Here is a 13,450-nt window from a genome sequence, read left to right on the forward strand (position 1 = left end):
ATTTGATCAATGTAAAATCCATACTGTGAGAGTTTGGTTATTATTATTATCCCATGTTTGACGTAGGTGGTGTTTAGCGGCTCTTCAATAGGCCTATTTCACAATATGGCGGCCGAGACCGGATGTAGGTAGAACGCTTTTCCGGTCGCCGTCAAGGATCTCATTCATTCATTCATAATCATAATGGACCGAATTTATAATGGAATTTATAATCATAAACAGCTCGTTTTTTCTCAGACATTAACTAATTTACCTAAAGTAAGAATAGCAGATGTTGTCCGTTTTGTTGATAGTTTTCAGGGAGAGGTAAGAAGATCAAAATTAGATAAAGATTCAATTTTTTTGAGCGATTTAGTTTCGATTATCAAGGTAGGTATTATGCTAGGCAGTTATCATTGCAGAATGATCAATGTTGTTTTATGGATGATTTAAAAGTGTTCTTAATAAAAATAATTAAAAAAAACTTGTTAACTGTGTATGGTTGTGTGTGTTCAGTCACAAACATTATTTCAGGGAAAGTTGTTATTAGGGCCAGGTGTTATAGGTCGTTACAAAAGCGAGAGGAACCACATCAGCTTGAGGTAAATAATAAGTTACTGGATGTAATGGTATGTTTTCTGATAAATAGATTGTTTCCAATGTATTACTTATATCAATGTATGTATTAAAAGAAGCTAAATAGTTTTGTAATAACAGCACCAACTGCAGTTACCATTAACATAAGCTTTTACATTATAATGGTCATTGTAACCATTGTACATTGTTTAGGGCATTTAAAATTGTATTAAAAAGTTGATACTATAAATGTACACACAAAATAAGTAAATAAATAAATTAGAATGATGTCATTGTATGTTAGTATGAAATATGTTATTTTAAGTGTTTTTCCCCAGTAGATGGCAGCAAACTTTGACTAGACTGGGTCAATGCAAGTAGAATTATAAATATAAAATGTAGCTACAAATACACATTGTACTGTTGGGAGTAAATGGTTTCACGTTCTTCATATCACACTTGAAACCATCACCCCACCTGAACTGACGGCATATACACGCTCATGTGCTGCTGGAAGAAGTTTGTGCAACCATCTGGTTGCATTGCTTTATCAGACAGCACATTTTTATTAACACTGTAATTATTCAGTTCAATAAGCAACTATGATTGTTGTTGAGACTTAGCTATTCAGTCTAAATCTTTCCAGACAAATCACAAGGAACCCATACAGGAACTTACTGCAAACAAATGGAAATGTCTAGATTTCTAGAGGCCATGCTTTTTTTAATGCCTGTCATTGAAGTAATGAATAAAACTTGTTACTTCAATTAACTGCCAAAATACCTATTTTTTAGCGAATGTTAAGGTTTGGTCAATTTTTGTTATTGCACACATACAAGGAACTGCAAAAGTAATACAATGAAAGGTTTCAACATTAAGCTATGATAAATTTGCGCTGTCTCTGATAACCGTCCCCATAATGCAATTATTTGGTATTATTAATAAGTCATACCGATACATATGCATGTTCCTGAGACATTTATGGCATATTACCATCCATTCCATTCATATTTTACATCTATTCTAATTGTTGCCCAAACATATGTTGTTAACGCAAACTCTATTAAAAGTTTCTCTTCTTGAAATGTTAATATAATGTCCAACATTTTATCTGAAGACTGCTAATATAACACTGCATCATGTCAGTGCGCAGACAAAGTCCCAAGGCACGTCAATCAATTCCTGGATGGATTTACTGTGACGCTTCTGGTGACCTGCAACCTAAGCCCATGTGTTTCTTGAGTGTGTGTGTTAGAAATCAGGCCCTTTACTGTAGTGTTCTCTCCTGAGGTGGTAGGCTTGGTAGCAGATGGACATGTCGCACACACCGGCTGGCCCGGGGGGACCTTGCTTCCCCGGAACACCTGGAATCCCGGATTTACCCTGTATTCCTGTAGGACCTGGAACACCAATGCCATCACTACCGCGAGGACCCTGTATCCCTGTTGTTGTCAAAAGAAAATGAAACAGTCTTAAAGAGGACATTTCACAAGACTTTTTTAAGATGTCAAAAAAATATTTGGGGTACCCAGAGTAGATATATGAAGTTTTAGCTCAAAATATCATATAGATAATTTATTATAGGATGTTGAAATCGCCACTTTTTAGGTGTATGCGAAAATGTGCAGTTTTGTGTGTGTAGTTTTAAATGCAAATGAGCTGATCTCTGCACTAAATGGCAGTGCTGTGATTGGATAGAACAGATTAAGGGGCAGTATTATCCCATTCTGACATCACAGGGGGAGTTACTGGGTTGATCTTTTTCAAATTTTCTAGGTTGATAAAAGCACTGGGGACCAAATTATAGCACTTAAACATTGAAAAAATAAAGTTTTTAATTATATTTCCCCTTTTAAAATAGCATAACATATTTTATCACATTCCGAATATCCATCTTTGCCATACAGATTTGTAAAATAAATAAATATTTTTTTTTTTAAATTGTTATCTTTTAATATACTGCATATTATAAATCTGTCATTTTCATTTTATTTTCAAATGTATACATTTTTTTAGCATGTTTGTTCACTGTAAAGCTTTGAGCTGCTAACGCAATGCTATGCTCTACCAATTAAGCTACAGAAACAGTAAAGTTATTGGAAATACGGAGGGTAAACAAAATCCGAATGTCCTAGGCTCAAACCCGTGTCCCTTATGTAACTCATGTAGCTCATGAGCTTCTTAACACCCATGCTCCTGAAAGCAAAACAGATGCCTCAGCTATCTTATATAATAATGGCTCTGTACCTGTGTCTCCTGGAGGTCCTGGGTGTCCTGGCCTGCTCTCTCCTTTACTGCCCTTAAATCCAGGATTACCTCTATCTCCTAAAAGAATGCCAATCACAGTATTGAATTAAAATTCAAAGCCAAAGTCCAATGCTTTGCACAACTCTTATCTTGCATCTTTGTCACCTTTGAGTCCTGGGGGCCCTTGGATACCCGAGGGTCCAGGGTAGCCCTGAGAGCCAGGTCTGCCGGAATAACCAGGAGGCCCACAAGAACCTTTAGGCCCTGGAGCTCCAGGCTGTCCCGGAGGTCCTTTAACAGTTTTAGGGGGATCGTAACAAAACTGTGGCACCATTGTCGGCAGTAGCTCGAGCAGCTGATCTGGAAAAAAGTTGGAGGTTATTTGGCACTCCAAGGTGCCATAGAATGCACTGAAAATGCATTGATGCCCTCAAATGCACTGATTTTAAGACGTTTGTGTATGTTTCTGGAGGCAAGTGACCCTGTCTGTCCAGGCTAAAGTCTTATAATCCAATGATGAGGCTAGATGCATCAAATTTTGATTTAACATTTCCAATCTTATGTAGAAACAATCTTTTTTTTTACAAACAGGTCAAAAAATGTTGGGTTTTGCTATTGTGGTTTCATTGATAGGATGTAGTGTATGCAGGCGGTAAGGCAGCTTATTAAGTTCTGAAGCAAAGCTTGTAAGTAGACCACAGGGGAAAAATACAATGATAAAATAATGCATGATATGACCCCTTTAATACAAAGCAAACTGAAAAAAGGAGGAAAGCTCAGCAAATGTACTTAAAAATAGCTTTATAGCCCACTTGGGTTTTATCAGCGATAACAGCTTTAATTGGTTGTCTCATATCAAGCTTAGTTCTTTATGAATTAAATTTATAAAAATACATCTGACGTCATATCAACGTTATATTATAAATAGACCAAGAGGAACTGCCATGGCCATTCACAAATATCGACCCTAAACAAGGTCGTATACAGTACTTACTTCTCAAAACGTCCCCAAAGAGTTTCATCAAATACTCGTCAGATGGAGGTTTACCCTGGAACACAGATCGAGTGACTCATTACATTGTGTCTGTACAAAAAGAACGCATTTAGCTTTTAAAGACAAGGTTTTGTAGATACAGTAATAGCAGAAGAAAGTCTAGGCGAAATTACGCAGTCTGTTCCTGTACTCTAGCCCCATCCCACACCACATTTTGTATTTATTATTTGGCTATTTGTTGTCAAAGAAAATACATGATGAGAATAAGATAAATTTTATAGATGGACTTACAGGGTTTCCTGGATTGCCTGGAATGCCAGGTTGCCCCATTGATCCATCCTGACCCGGAATCCCACGTGGGCCAATTATGCCAATGTGCCCCATGTCCCCCTTCTGTCCATCTGTACCTTTGACTCCAGGGTCACCTGGAATACCTTTCTAATAGATAAAAACATCTGTGAGATGAATCGTTTTCAGTATGTGAGGTAGATCTTTTCTAATGTAACTACTACAGTTTATCAGAACTCAGTCATTACATTACATGACAACAATAGAGACCAATAGAAAATTTATAAATACTATTAACAATTAAATGTTTTACAATGTATCCGTTATTTCATTATACCAAATTTTTTTATGCAATGACATTTATCTTTCTTAAAACGATTCTCCAGTCAAATATAAAAATTACCCTATAATGTTCTCACCCTTAAGCAATCCGATATACACATGTCAATCATCTTTCAGACAAACACATTTGGAGTTATTTTACTAAATGTCCTTGCTTTTCCATGCTTGTAATGGAAGAAAACAGGAATCAGGGAACAACGTCTGACATTAAAGTCCAAAAAGTTCACAGAAGTAATCCACACGGCTTCAAGGGGTATATCTTTTTTATTTTGTGGGTAATCAATGTGATTGTGTAAGAAAAATATCTATATTTGAAACTTTATAAACTAAAATAACTAGCTTCCGATCACCACGCGTTCATGGGGTAACTTTGATATTTGGCTGGAGTATCGTTTTAAATACTTGATGGGTCGCTGTAATATGTACACTGTATTGCACTGTAAATGTACACTTCATGAAATCAATTGCATAATATACACTCACCTAAAGGATTATTAGGAACACCTGTTCAATTTCTCATTAATGCAATGGTGTAGGGGATGTTTTCTTGGCTAACTTTAGGCCCTTTAGTGACAATTGGGCATCGTTTAAATGCCACGGCCTACCTGAGCATTGTTTCTGACCATGTCCATCCCTTTATGACCACCATGTACCCATCCTCTGATGGCTACTTCCAGCAGGATAATGCACCATGTCACAAAGCTCGAATCATTTCAGATTGTTTTCTTGAACATGACAATGAGTTCACTGTACTAAAATGGCCCCCACAGTCACCAGATCTCAACTCAATAGAGCATCTTTGGGATGTGGTGGAACGGGAGCTTCGTGCCCTGGATGTGCATCCCACAAATCTCTAACAACTGCAAGATGCTATCCTATCAATATGGGCCAACATTTCTAAAGAATGTTTACAGCACCTTGTTGAATCAATGCCACATAGAATTAAGGCAGTTCTGAAGGTGAAAGGGGGTCAAACACAGTATTAGTATGGTGTTCCTAATAATCCTTTAGGTGAGTGTATATGCATAGTAAATATATTGCATGGAAAATTTAATAAACGTGTGTTAATTTTCTCTTTCTGTGTTATTTTAAAGGTACTGTAAACAGTTTATTTGCATATGTCAGGTCTTACAAATGCATAAAATGACTGTCCTCTAGTTTACACAATAATATCCAGTTTTCCCCTGGGGTCTGACTCCATGCAACCAGCTTTGTATAACTGTCAAGTTGTCAAATGTAAACGCTTTGTGGCCATGCTTCAAAGGGCTTTCAAGCGCTCTGTCGTCCCCTGTTACTCCCTTAGCAGGCGGAGGCGATCTTGTTTCTCGTGTAAAATACGGTGGAATGGTTTAAATGTGATGGAGCTCTGCAATTTTACAAACCTCTCCTTTGCTACCTCTGGGTCCAACTTCGCCCTGGTTTAGAAAGAAATAGAGAGAGCAGAAATAACTTTTATGACAATATTAGGGAGAAGAGACAATATTCACAGTGTGTGACAGGAGGGAAAGACAATGATTTCACTTCAAATTGATGCTCCCCCTGGCTAAAGGAAGACCCTGAAAATGATTTTTTTAAGCATGTGTTTGCAAATGCTCTAAAGACATTAATCACATGGTGATGGATGTCTAACTTTCAAGTTTTTTATTATTCTAAACCTTCGTGGTAGGGCCACAGAAAAATGTGGAGAACCATGAAAATGCCACGGAAAAATGAGCAAAAAATTAAGTGACTATCCCACAGAACTTTGTTAAAAGTTAAAAGTTGTTTGATATTATTACTATAGCTATAGCTACCTCTTTTAGGATGGTGTGGCTATTTAACTTTGTTAGGTAAATAACTTTAGCATTTTCAAAATTGTAAGCCACTGCCCATGAAAACTACACATGGTATTTGGTAAGTTTGCGAGTGATGAAAGAGCTACAGACGTTTTGTTAGTCAATGTCTGTGAGTCAGATTTTTCTGATTATGTGCTTAGCAATAATTCCAAGAAATTAGGACCACATCCCCACCTTTAGGGGCTGGACACACCAAAACTTTTAAACGCGGCTTTTAAACTTTTTTCAGCCGAGCGGTCTGGTAGCTGTGATACTTCAGCTGTGAGCCGGTTGGTTGATGTGGCAATGTCCCGCCCATCCTCCACTGTAATTGGACGGCCATGTGAGAACTGACATTGACGAGTGGAGATTTTCACTCAAAGTTGAATATTTTTGAACTCTCGATGCTATCAATGTAAATACACTGAAAAAAAAATTATTCATTCAATTTACTAAATTTTTAAGGTAAGTGGTTGCAATCAATTTATTTAAGCTACATTTAAACAAAATAATTTGTAAAGTAAAATAAAATAAAAAACTTTTGTTCAAATATAGCTTAATTAAATTGATTGCAACCACTTACCTTAAAAAATTTGAGTAAATAAAATGAATCATTTTTTTGGTGTGTGTATTAAAATACATTTTCATGGGTTAAGAAAAGTTCTGAGAGTACTTGGTATCCACATATCTTACTGGTTCATCAGTAAAATATGCAGCAAAAAAATTAATGGGCATAATTATCAATGTGACATCTTTGAGGGCAGTGCCATAACAAGAGCCCCCTAATGGATGTTAGGTGTATGTGCACTTACTGAAGGACCAGGTGCTGCAGGTAACCCACTGTTGCCTTTCTGACCCTGCAAAGGTGGTTTGTGTTAGCTAGGGTGTCAAATGTTATCATTAGCATTCAATATCAACAGGAGGCTTTGGCATATAACTGAGCGTATAACTGAACAGAGATTGTCACGATAAAGTACACAAATCATAGCAGTAGCAGCTGGCCGTGTAGTTCAAACAAAGCAAAACTTAATATCATTAATATTCAGTTATTAAAGTGCTTATAGGCATCGCTGTCTCGCTATACAAACATGTTATGTTTACTGAAGCTATTAGCTAATAGCAGACATTGTTTAAGCTTTGTTTTGTATGTTGTTTCAGTCTTAGGGGCCATTTAAAGAGGACACAATCTTGCATGCATCTGTGCTTTATTGAAATTATTGCTCTGTGTAAATTTGCACAGGCTTGATGTTGCAAAATGCCTCTTTTACTGGTTTTACTTCATCTAGTTTGAGTTGCTGTATCAAGGTGATGGCCCAAACAATGTGCTTTTGATGCGTTGGAAGCATATTGTTGTTAAAGCAAATATATAGTATTAAGAAATGTTATTTTATCTTAAACTGTAAAGTTTTGTCCCACATCTTCAAGAAGGTAAATGTCTTAGATTTGAGATCTGAGATAGATTTGAATTTGAGTTGAAGTCAAATCGAAACCTTTAATGAATCATTTTTACAGTATATATATCTCTGAACAGTTTTAAACATTAAAGAGATCATAAAAAGCACTGAAGGAAATGCAGGATTTTACCTGAATGCCCTTGGAACCAGCTTCTCCTCTCTCTCCCTGAAAAAATAAAACACATAAACATCAACTCACCCTTACTCCTCAGTGATATTTTTTAGATATTTTTCACGCAAGCAGATATTACCAAACATACTCAGACATATTAATAAAAAACATCCCTCCTGAATAAACCTGGGATTATGTATATTTATATTCACAGGAACAATATCATAGATAACACCTTACTTTTGATCTTACAGCTTTCTGCCAAGATATTTGACTTATGCAACACCACCGAAAAATTATACTGTATTTTTATAGACTGAAATCTATCACATGTGTGGTTTTAATTAAACTAAAACTTTCCTAGTTAAAATCCAGACTATGTTTCAGATCACAGCTACCATCATAAAACTGGATTTTTTCATTTGGGAATGATGTACCTCTCCAGATTATGAAGTCCAATATGACCAAACAGATGCTAAATATACATGAATTTATTCATCAGATGCTTTTATCTAAAAATTCAAGGAAGCCTTAAACGTGTTTTTAAGATGGTGTGTTCTCTTTGAATTAATGGCCTTGGCATTGTTAGCAATATATCTGAATTTTGGCTTTAAGTCAGTTGGTTAAAGGCGGGGTGCATGATTTTTGAAAAACACTTTGGATAAGGGAGTTGGGCCAAGTACCAAAACACACTTGTAGCCAATCAGCAGTAAGGGGCGTGTCTACTAACCGACATCATTGCCTGGGTTGTGAATGTGTGTGGCGGGTCTATCAAAAGAAGGTCCAGATTCTATTGGAGTAGGGGTGTGTTTGTTAAGGTGATTGCAAATGTCAGCATTGGCTTTCAGAGATCATGCACCCCATCTTTAACTCTTTCCCCGCCATTGCTAGTTATCTAGTCAATTATTAAAAAAAATATATAAACATTTGCATAAAAAATGTGTTTCTGAAGATTTTTAATTCAATATGCAATACCGCGATTATCCATTAGATTTACTCATTTTAAACACTATGTATGTTTTAATAATCGTTCTGAATCTGATCTCTTACAAAATTTCTTCACAAAAATGCAATTATTTCAGCTTTTGGCTAAAAATATATTTTAAAGAAAAATATCTATATTTAAAAGTTTATAAGCAGATAAAAAATATATAGATAAGATGAAAAATTTTTCCCCATTTTGTTTATTTGTTTATTGTTTTTTTGAAAGCAGAGAGTCTGTTTCATTTAATTTGATATATTTGTATGTTTATATATTTTTAGATTTTTTTTCCTGGAAAGCATTTTCTGAAAATCACAAAAAAATGCTGGCAGGCAACTTAAAAAAAAATTAGTTAACTTACTAAGCTTGTTATGTTTTCATTCATCAGAATTACCTTGTGTCCTTTAAATCCAGGAAGGCCCATAGCACCTTGAAGTCCTGGAAACCCTGATTCACCCTGGTCACCCTGTAAGAGTCAGAATACCTCTAAAAATGTATCTCATCATTATCCTAATAACATTTATGTAGGATATTAGTCGACAATTGTGTAAAAACTGTCAAATAAACCAAATGAAAAGAACCGTAAAACTAAGCTATTACCTTTTGACCTGGAGCACCAGGAATACCCATACCTCCTTTATCACCTGCACAACCCTGAGCACAGACAGATAAGTGTGTGAATTTAAAGGCACATGCATGCATAAAAGAATAGACCACATCATATTTCTCTATTTTAACTCAACCAGAGGCACCCATTAGTTTCCAGGCACTTATAAAAGACTATTACTCACTTTAAACATTGAAACCTTAAAGAAAAAACTATAAGCTATTACAAATCCAGCAAGCTGGGCCGAAATGGTTTCTTAAGGGTGCTTTCATAATCCATTTGATAAGAGCAGAATTCCAGGAAAAGAGAAAATGCAATCTCGGCCAGGCTATTCCCAACAGAATCTGGTCAACGTATTAGCATAATTGCTAAAGGTGATGTTTGAATCAAACCAACCTTGGGGCCGACAGGTCCATCAGCTCCGGGGGGCCCTATGGGTCCTGGCGTGCCCTAAAGGATTTAAGAAGAAAGGATGCAGAATTAAATAACATCTGAGTGAAGTAGCGAAAACTGATAACATGGCCTCCTCTGTGGACTACAAATAGAGTTTCATCACAACCAGTGGAGATATGAAAAATAAATGGGGGTCACTTCACTATCTATGCACTCCAAAGGATCACTTACAGTACAACACTTTTCTTTTTGTGTTTCTTATTGTAAATTTCTGGAGGTTATTGTTGTTGAATGGGGAACATCAACAGTCTTCACATCAACTATTAGATGTAACTGTTGCATTTGTTTTATGTGCTAAGTTGGAAAAAAATATAAATTAATAACTTATTCAACAAGACTTAAGTAAATGTGGATACTTAATTTTTTTCTTTGGGTTGTCATTTTAAACATTTTCAAAAGTGCCATTTCTTCCTCTCTGTGACTCTCAATATCTAATACACCACCAGGTGGCAGCAACACATCCTGTGAAATAGCTTCCAGACAAACGCCAGCCAAATATTTGTTTCTCACCAACAGAGGTCAGCCTAACATTGTTTACCCCCACTGCTCTGTTACACAGTTTCTGCACTGATCACTGGTTAACTTTTGACCTCTGTCCAAATTGCCCTTTTTCTTTTCTCACTCCATAGCTGCAGATCTGATGAGCGGCTCTACAGCTGCCCTGGATACGTTTCAATCCAATTTCTCTGAAGTATCCAATTTTACTGGGTCAGTTGACACAATAAGGAGGTAGAAAGGTAAGCTTGAAGTGTCCCAGAGAAACGTTTACTCACTGAAGATCCTTTTGGTCCAGGTGAACCTTTAAGGCCGTGTGGTCCTCTTAGCCCCTAAACCCCCACAAGAGATAAGATCGATAAAATCAGTGTAATGCATTGTGTTATGATTAAAGATACAATGTGTGTAGCCACAGCTTTATGTCTCTTACCTTTGTAGATTAGTTATAGGGTTGCTTGTTGTTTAACTTTGTGGTGTTTTTTGTATTTATCTGATTGCTAATTTCATATAAATTATAAGTGATTGTTTAATTAGTTAGGCTACCTTTTTAAGAATATGAATATACTTCATAGACTTTCAATATATATACTGTATAAAACACATCACTGTATCCTAACTAGGGCTGCACGATTAATCGAAAAAGAATCACGATCTCCATTCATACATATAGGCGATCTTCATTTTAAATGACGGCGATTCACTTGCATTTACAGTATTTCCCTGTATTCAGTTTCTGCGTTCAAGTGTTCACGTATTTACATTACAACAACCCAAGAATAGCAGTCAAACTTGCTAACACACACTCATACAGGGTAAAACCAAACCCTATTCATTCACCAATCAGACCCGATCGTTTCTCTCCTCTCTCTCATCTCATTTGCGGCGTTCCGCTGTCACTCGCGTGACGTATAACAAGGCGGCAGACCTAAACACAGTCGTTTACTTGGTGGATCTGGAGCGGCAATTTTCACAAAAAAGAGAGGATAAACGAGTGTCACTGTGGAAAATCCTGGTGGCGACGGAGAAAGTGAAGATGCAACAACATTGGTTTCGAAAAAAGGCAAGGAAATTATTTACCTCAGGCTGCGGACGTTTCTAAATCGGAAGGCTGCAACCTCAGGAGGTCGCATGCAGGCTGTATACGTCATCAAGCCTGGTTCATTTGAGTTAACGGAGCATTACATTCGCAAGTCATTAACATACTTCAACAATTTATTATTAACTAAAAATATTAGTCATCTTTATAACGTTAATTGTTAATATTCTGAAATTAGACAGTCTTTATGATGCGCAGTTTAGAAATGCGACCTCCAGAGAGGCTGCAGCCTTCACATTGAGAAACGGCCTCTTTGCATTCCCCATTAGAAAGGGTTTTTCGCACGAGGGGAACATTGTTACATGTCTGCGTTTCTCTCTGATGCCTCAAAATGTTGATCTTTTAGTCTTTTAAAGGTTTAACGTTAGTGTTTTTAAAGTTTTAAGGTTGGCCAGTTTGATAGTTCAAAAAGCACAGGTGCAATTTAACAGCTAACAAATTTTAAATTATTCTAAATTTTAAGGGGTCTAAAATATGAAAAAGAGACTTTTAAGAAACGTTATTATAACTGAAAGTCCTGTAGCACATTTTTTAGTTAAGTGCATAATAAATGTTTTTGTTAAAATAAAGAGAATCGGGTGAGAGAATCGGGATCTCAATTCCCATGGAAAAAATCGGGATTCACATTTTAGCTTGAATCGTGCAGCCCTAATCCTAACTTTGCATGGCCCTAAATGAGAAAAAGTGACAAAATGTCTGGAAGAAAACGGTAACTTAAGTAGTATTTCATATACATTGTAAATAGAAATGATAGCTCACTTTTACCATCTGTGTCTGTAAAAGTCTTTTTCAGTACTAAAAAAGAGTTAGGAGAAGCATTTTTACCCCCATTTCAGGATAGTAAAACACCAATATAGCAACAAACACTTTATATAAAAATATATATTTAATTTAGGTCTATACAGTTGCTTTGGAACAAAACAAAATGCGGGTCAAATTGACCCGCGAACCTCAAAATCGTCACAAAATTATTTTGGTACACTTGAACACATATCAGCATGTCCAAACTTTGCATGCATGTTAATGGCCATAAAAGAGAAAAAGTCACAAAATTTAAAGAATAAAATCACAGGTTTACTGGTTTATCCGACAGCTTAAAAATCAAAACGGGTCAAATTGACCCGGAACATAATATGAGGATTAAAGGAAAACACCACAGTTTGTCAATATTTTACTATGTTCTTAACTCAACTTAGATGGATTATACATACCTATCTTTTATCAATGCGCGCACTTTTAATCTTTGTACAGCACTTCTTGAATGTGTTAGCATTTAGCCTAGCCCCATTCATTCCTATGGCTCCAAAAAAAGTTGTATTTTGCACCACCATACTTACTCGTGTAACTACTCATGTAACAGTCTTTAAATAGGGAGTTTTTGGTTCTTCAAGTATTCATTCCTGTTTGGATCCTAAGGAATGAATGGGGCTAGGCTAAATGCTAACACATTCACAATGCGCTGTGCAAAGATTAAGTGCACGCATTGAAAAAAGATGTACTAATTTGTCTAATTTGAGGTACAAACATATTAAAATATTGAAAAACTGTGGTGTTTTCCTTTAATATTGACTAATATTAAATTTAGATTATGAGACGTTAGCTGGGATTTGTCTCATATTATGATAATTGTCCTAAAACAGGTTTACCCACCAACATCCAAATTTATAGAGCATTGTGCAAGCTAATAACATATTGATTAAAAATTTAGCACGACTGCACTGTAAGCCGCTGCAAATAAAAGCTCCTGCCAAATGCATCAATGTAAATGCAATTCACTTGCAAAGTGTACTCTGTTTAGTATATCCCAAGTCTCTGTTATTCTGGTTAAACTCATGAACAACATATACATGTTACCCACAATGTGTGAGAGTTCATACCTGTGGTCCGCTTGGCCCCGCCTCACCAGGAAGCCCACGGATACCCTGGAGAAGACAATATACGTCATCGGCATGGTTCACGTATGCTTTGACTGACAAGACAAGTGGAGTTAATGACCTTGTGCTGTATTCTG

The 13,450-nt window shown here is 36.3% G+C and overlaps 1 protein-coding gene across 1 annotated transcript in view; it reads right to left on the bottom strand.

The window, feature by feature from the left end:
• Positions 1–1,709: 1,709 nt before the first annotated feature.
• LOC135785270 (uncharacterized) overlaps positions 1,710–13,450 on the bottom strand; it is a 35,968-nt gene continuing 24,227 nt past the window's right edge. Inside the window, exons 16-28 of the mRNA XM_073813176.1 lie at positions 13,317–13,361; positions 10,622–10,675; positions 9,792–9,845; positions 9,389–9,442; positions 9,183–9,254; positions 7,825–7,860; positions 7,053–7,097; positions 5,809–5,841; positions 4,088–4,234; positions 3,797–3,851; positions 2,968–3,162; positions 2,803–2,880; positions 1,710–1,997 (exon numbers count right to left, since the gene is read on the bottom strand). Coding sequence (XP_073669277.1) covers positions 1,807–1,997; positions 2,803–2,880; positions 2,968–3,162; positions 3,797–3,851; positions 4,088–4,234; positions 5,809–5,841; positions 7,053–7,097; positions 7,825–7,860; positions 9,183–9,254; positions 9,389–9,442; positions 9,792–9,845; positions 10,622–10,675; positions 13,317–13,361 — 1,059 coding nt within the window. The 3' untranslated portion in view covers positions 1,710–1,806. The remainder of the gene's footprint in view (positions 1,998–2,802; positions 2,881–2,967; positions 3,163–3,796; positions 3,852–4,087; positions 4,235–5,808; positions 5,842–7,052; positions 7,098–7,824; positions 7,861–9,182; positions 9,255–9,388; positions 9,443–9,791; positions 9,846–10,621; positions 10,676–13,316; positions 13,362–13,450) is intronic.

Source organism: Paramisgurnus dabryanus, chromosome 22, assembly GCF_030506205.2.
Source record: "Paramisgurnus dabryanus chromosome 22, PD_genome_1.1, whole genome shotgun sequence".
NCBI lineage: Eukaryota > Metazoa > Chordata > Actinopteri > Cypriniformes > Cobitidae > Paramisgurnus > Paramisgurnus dabryanus.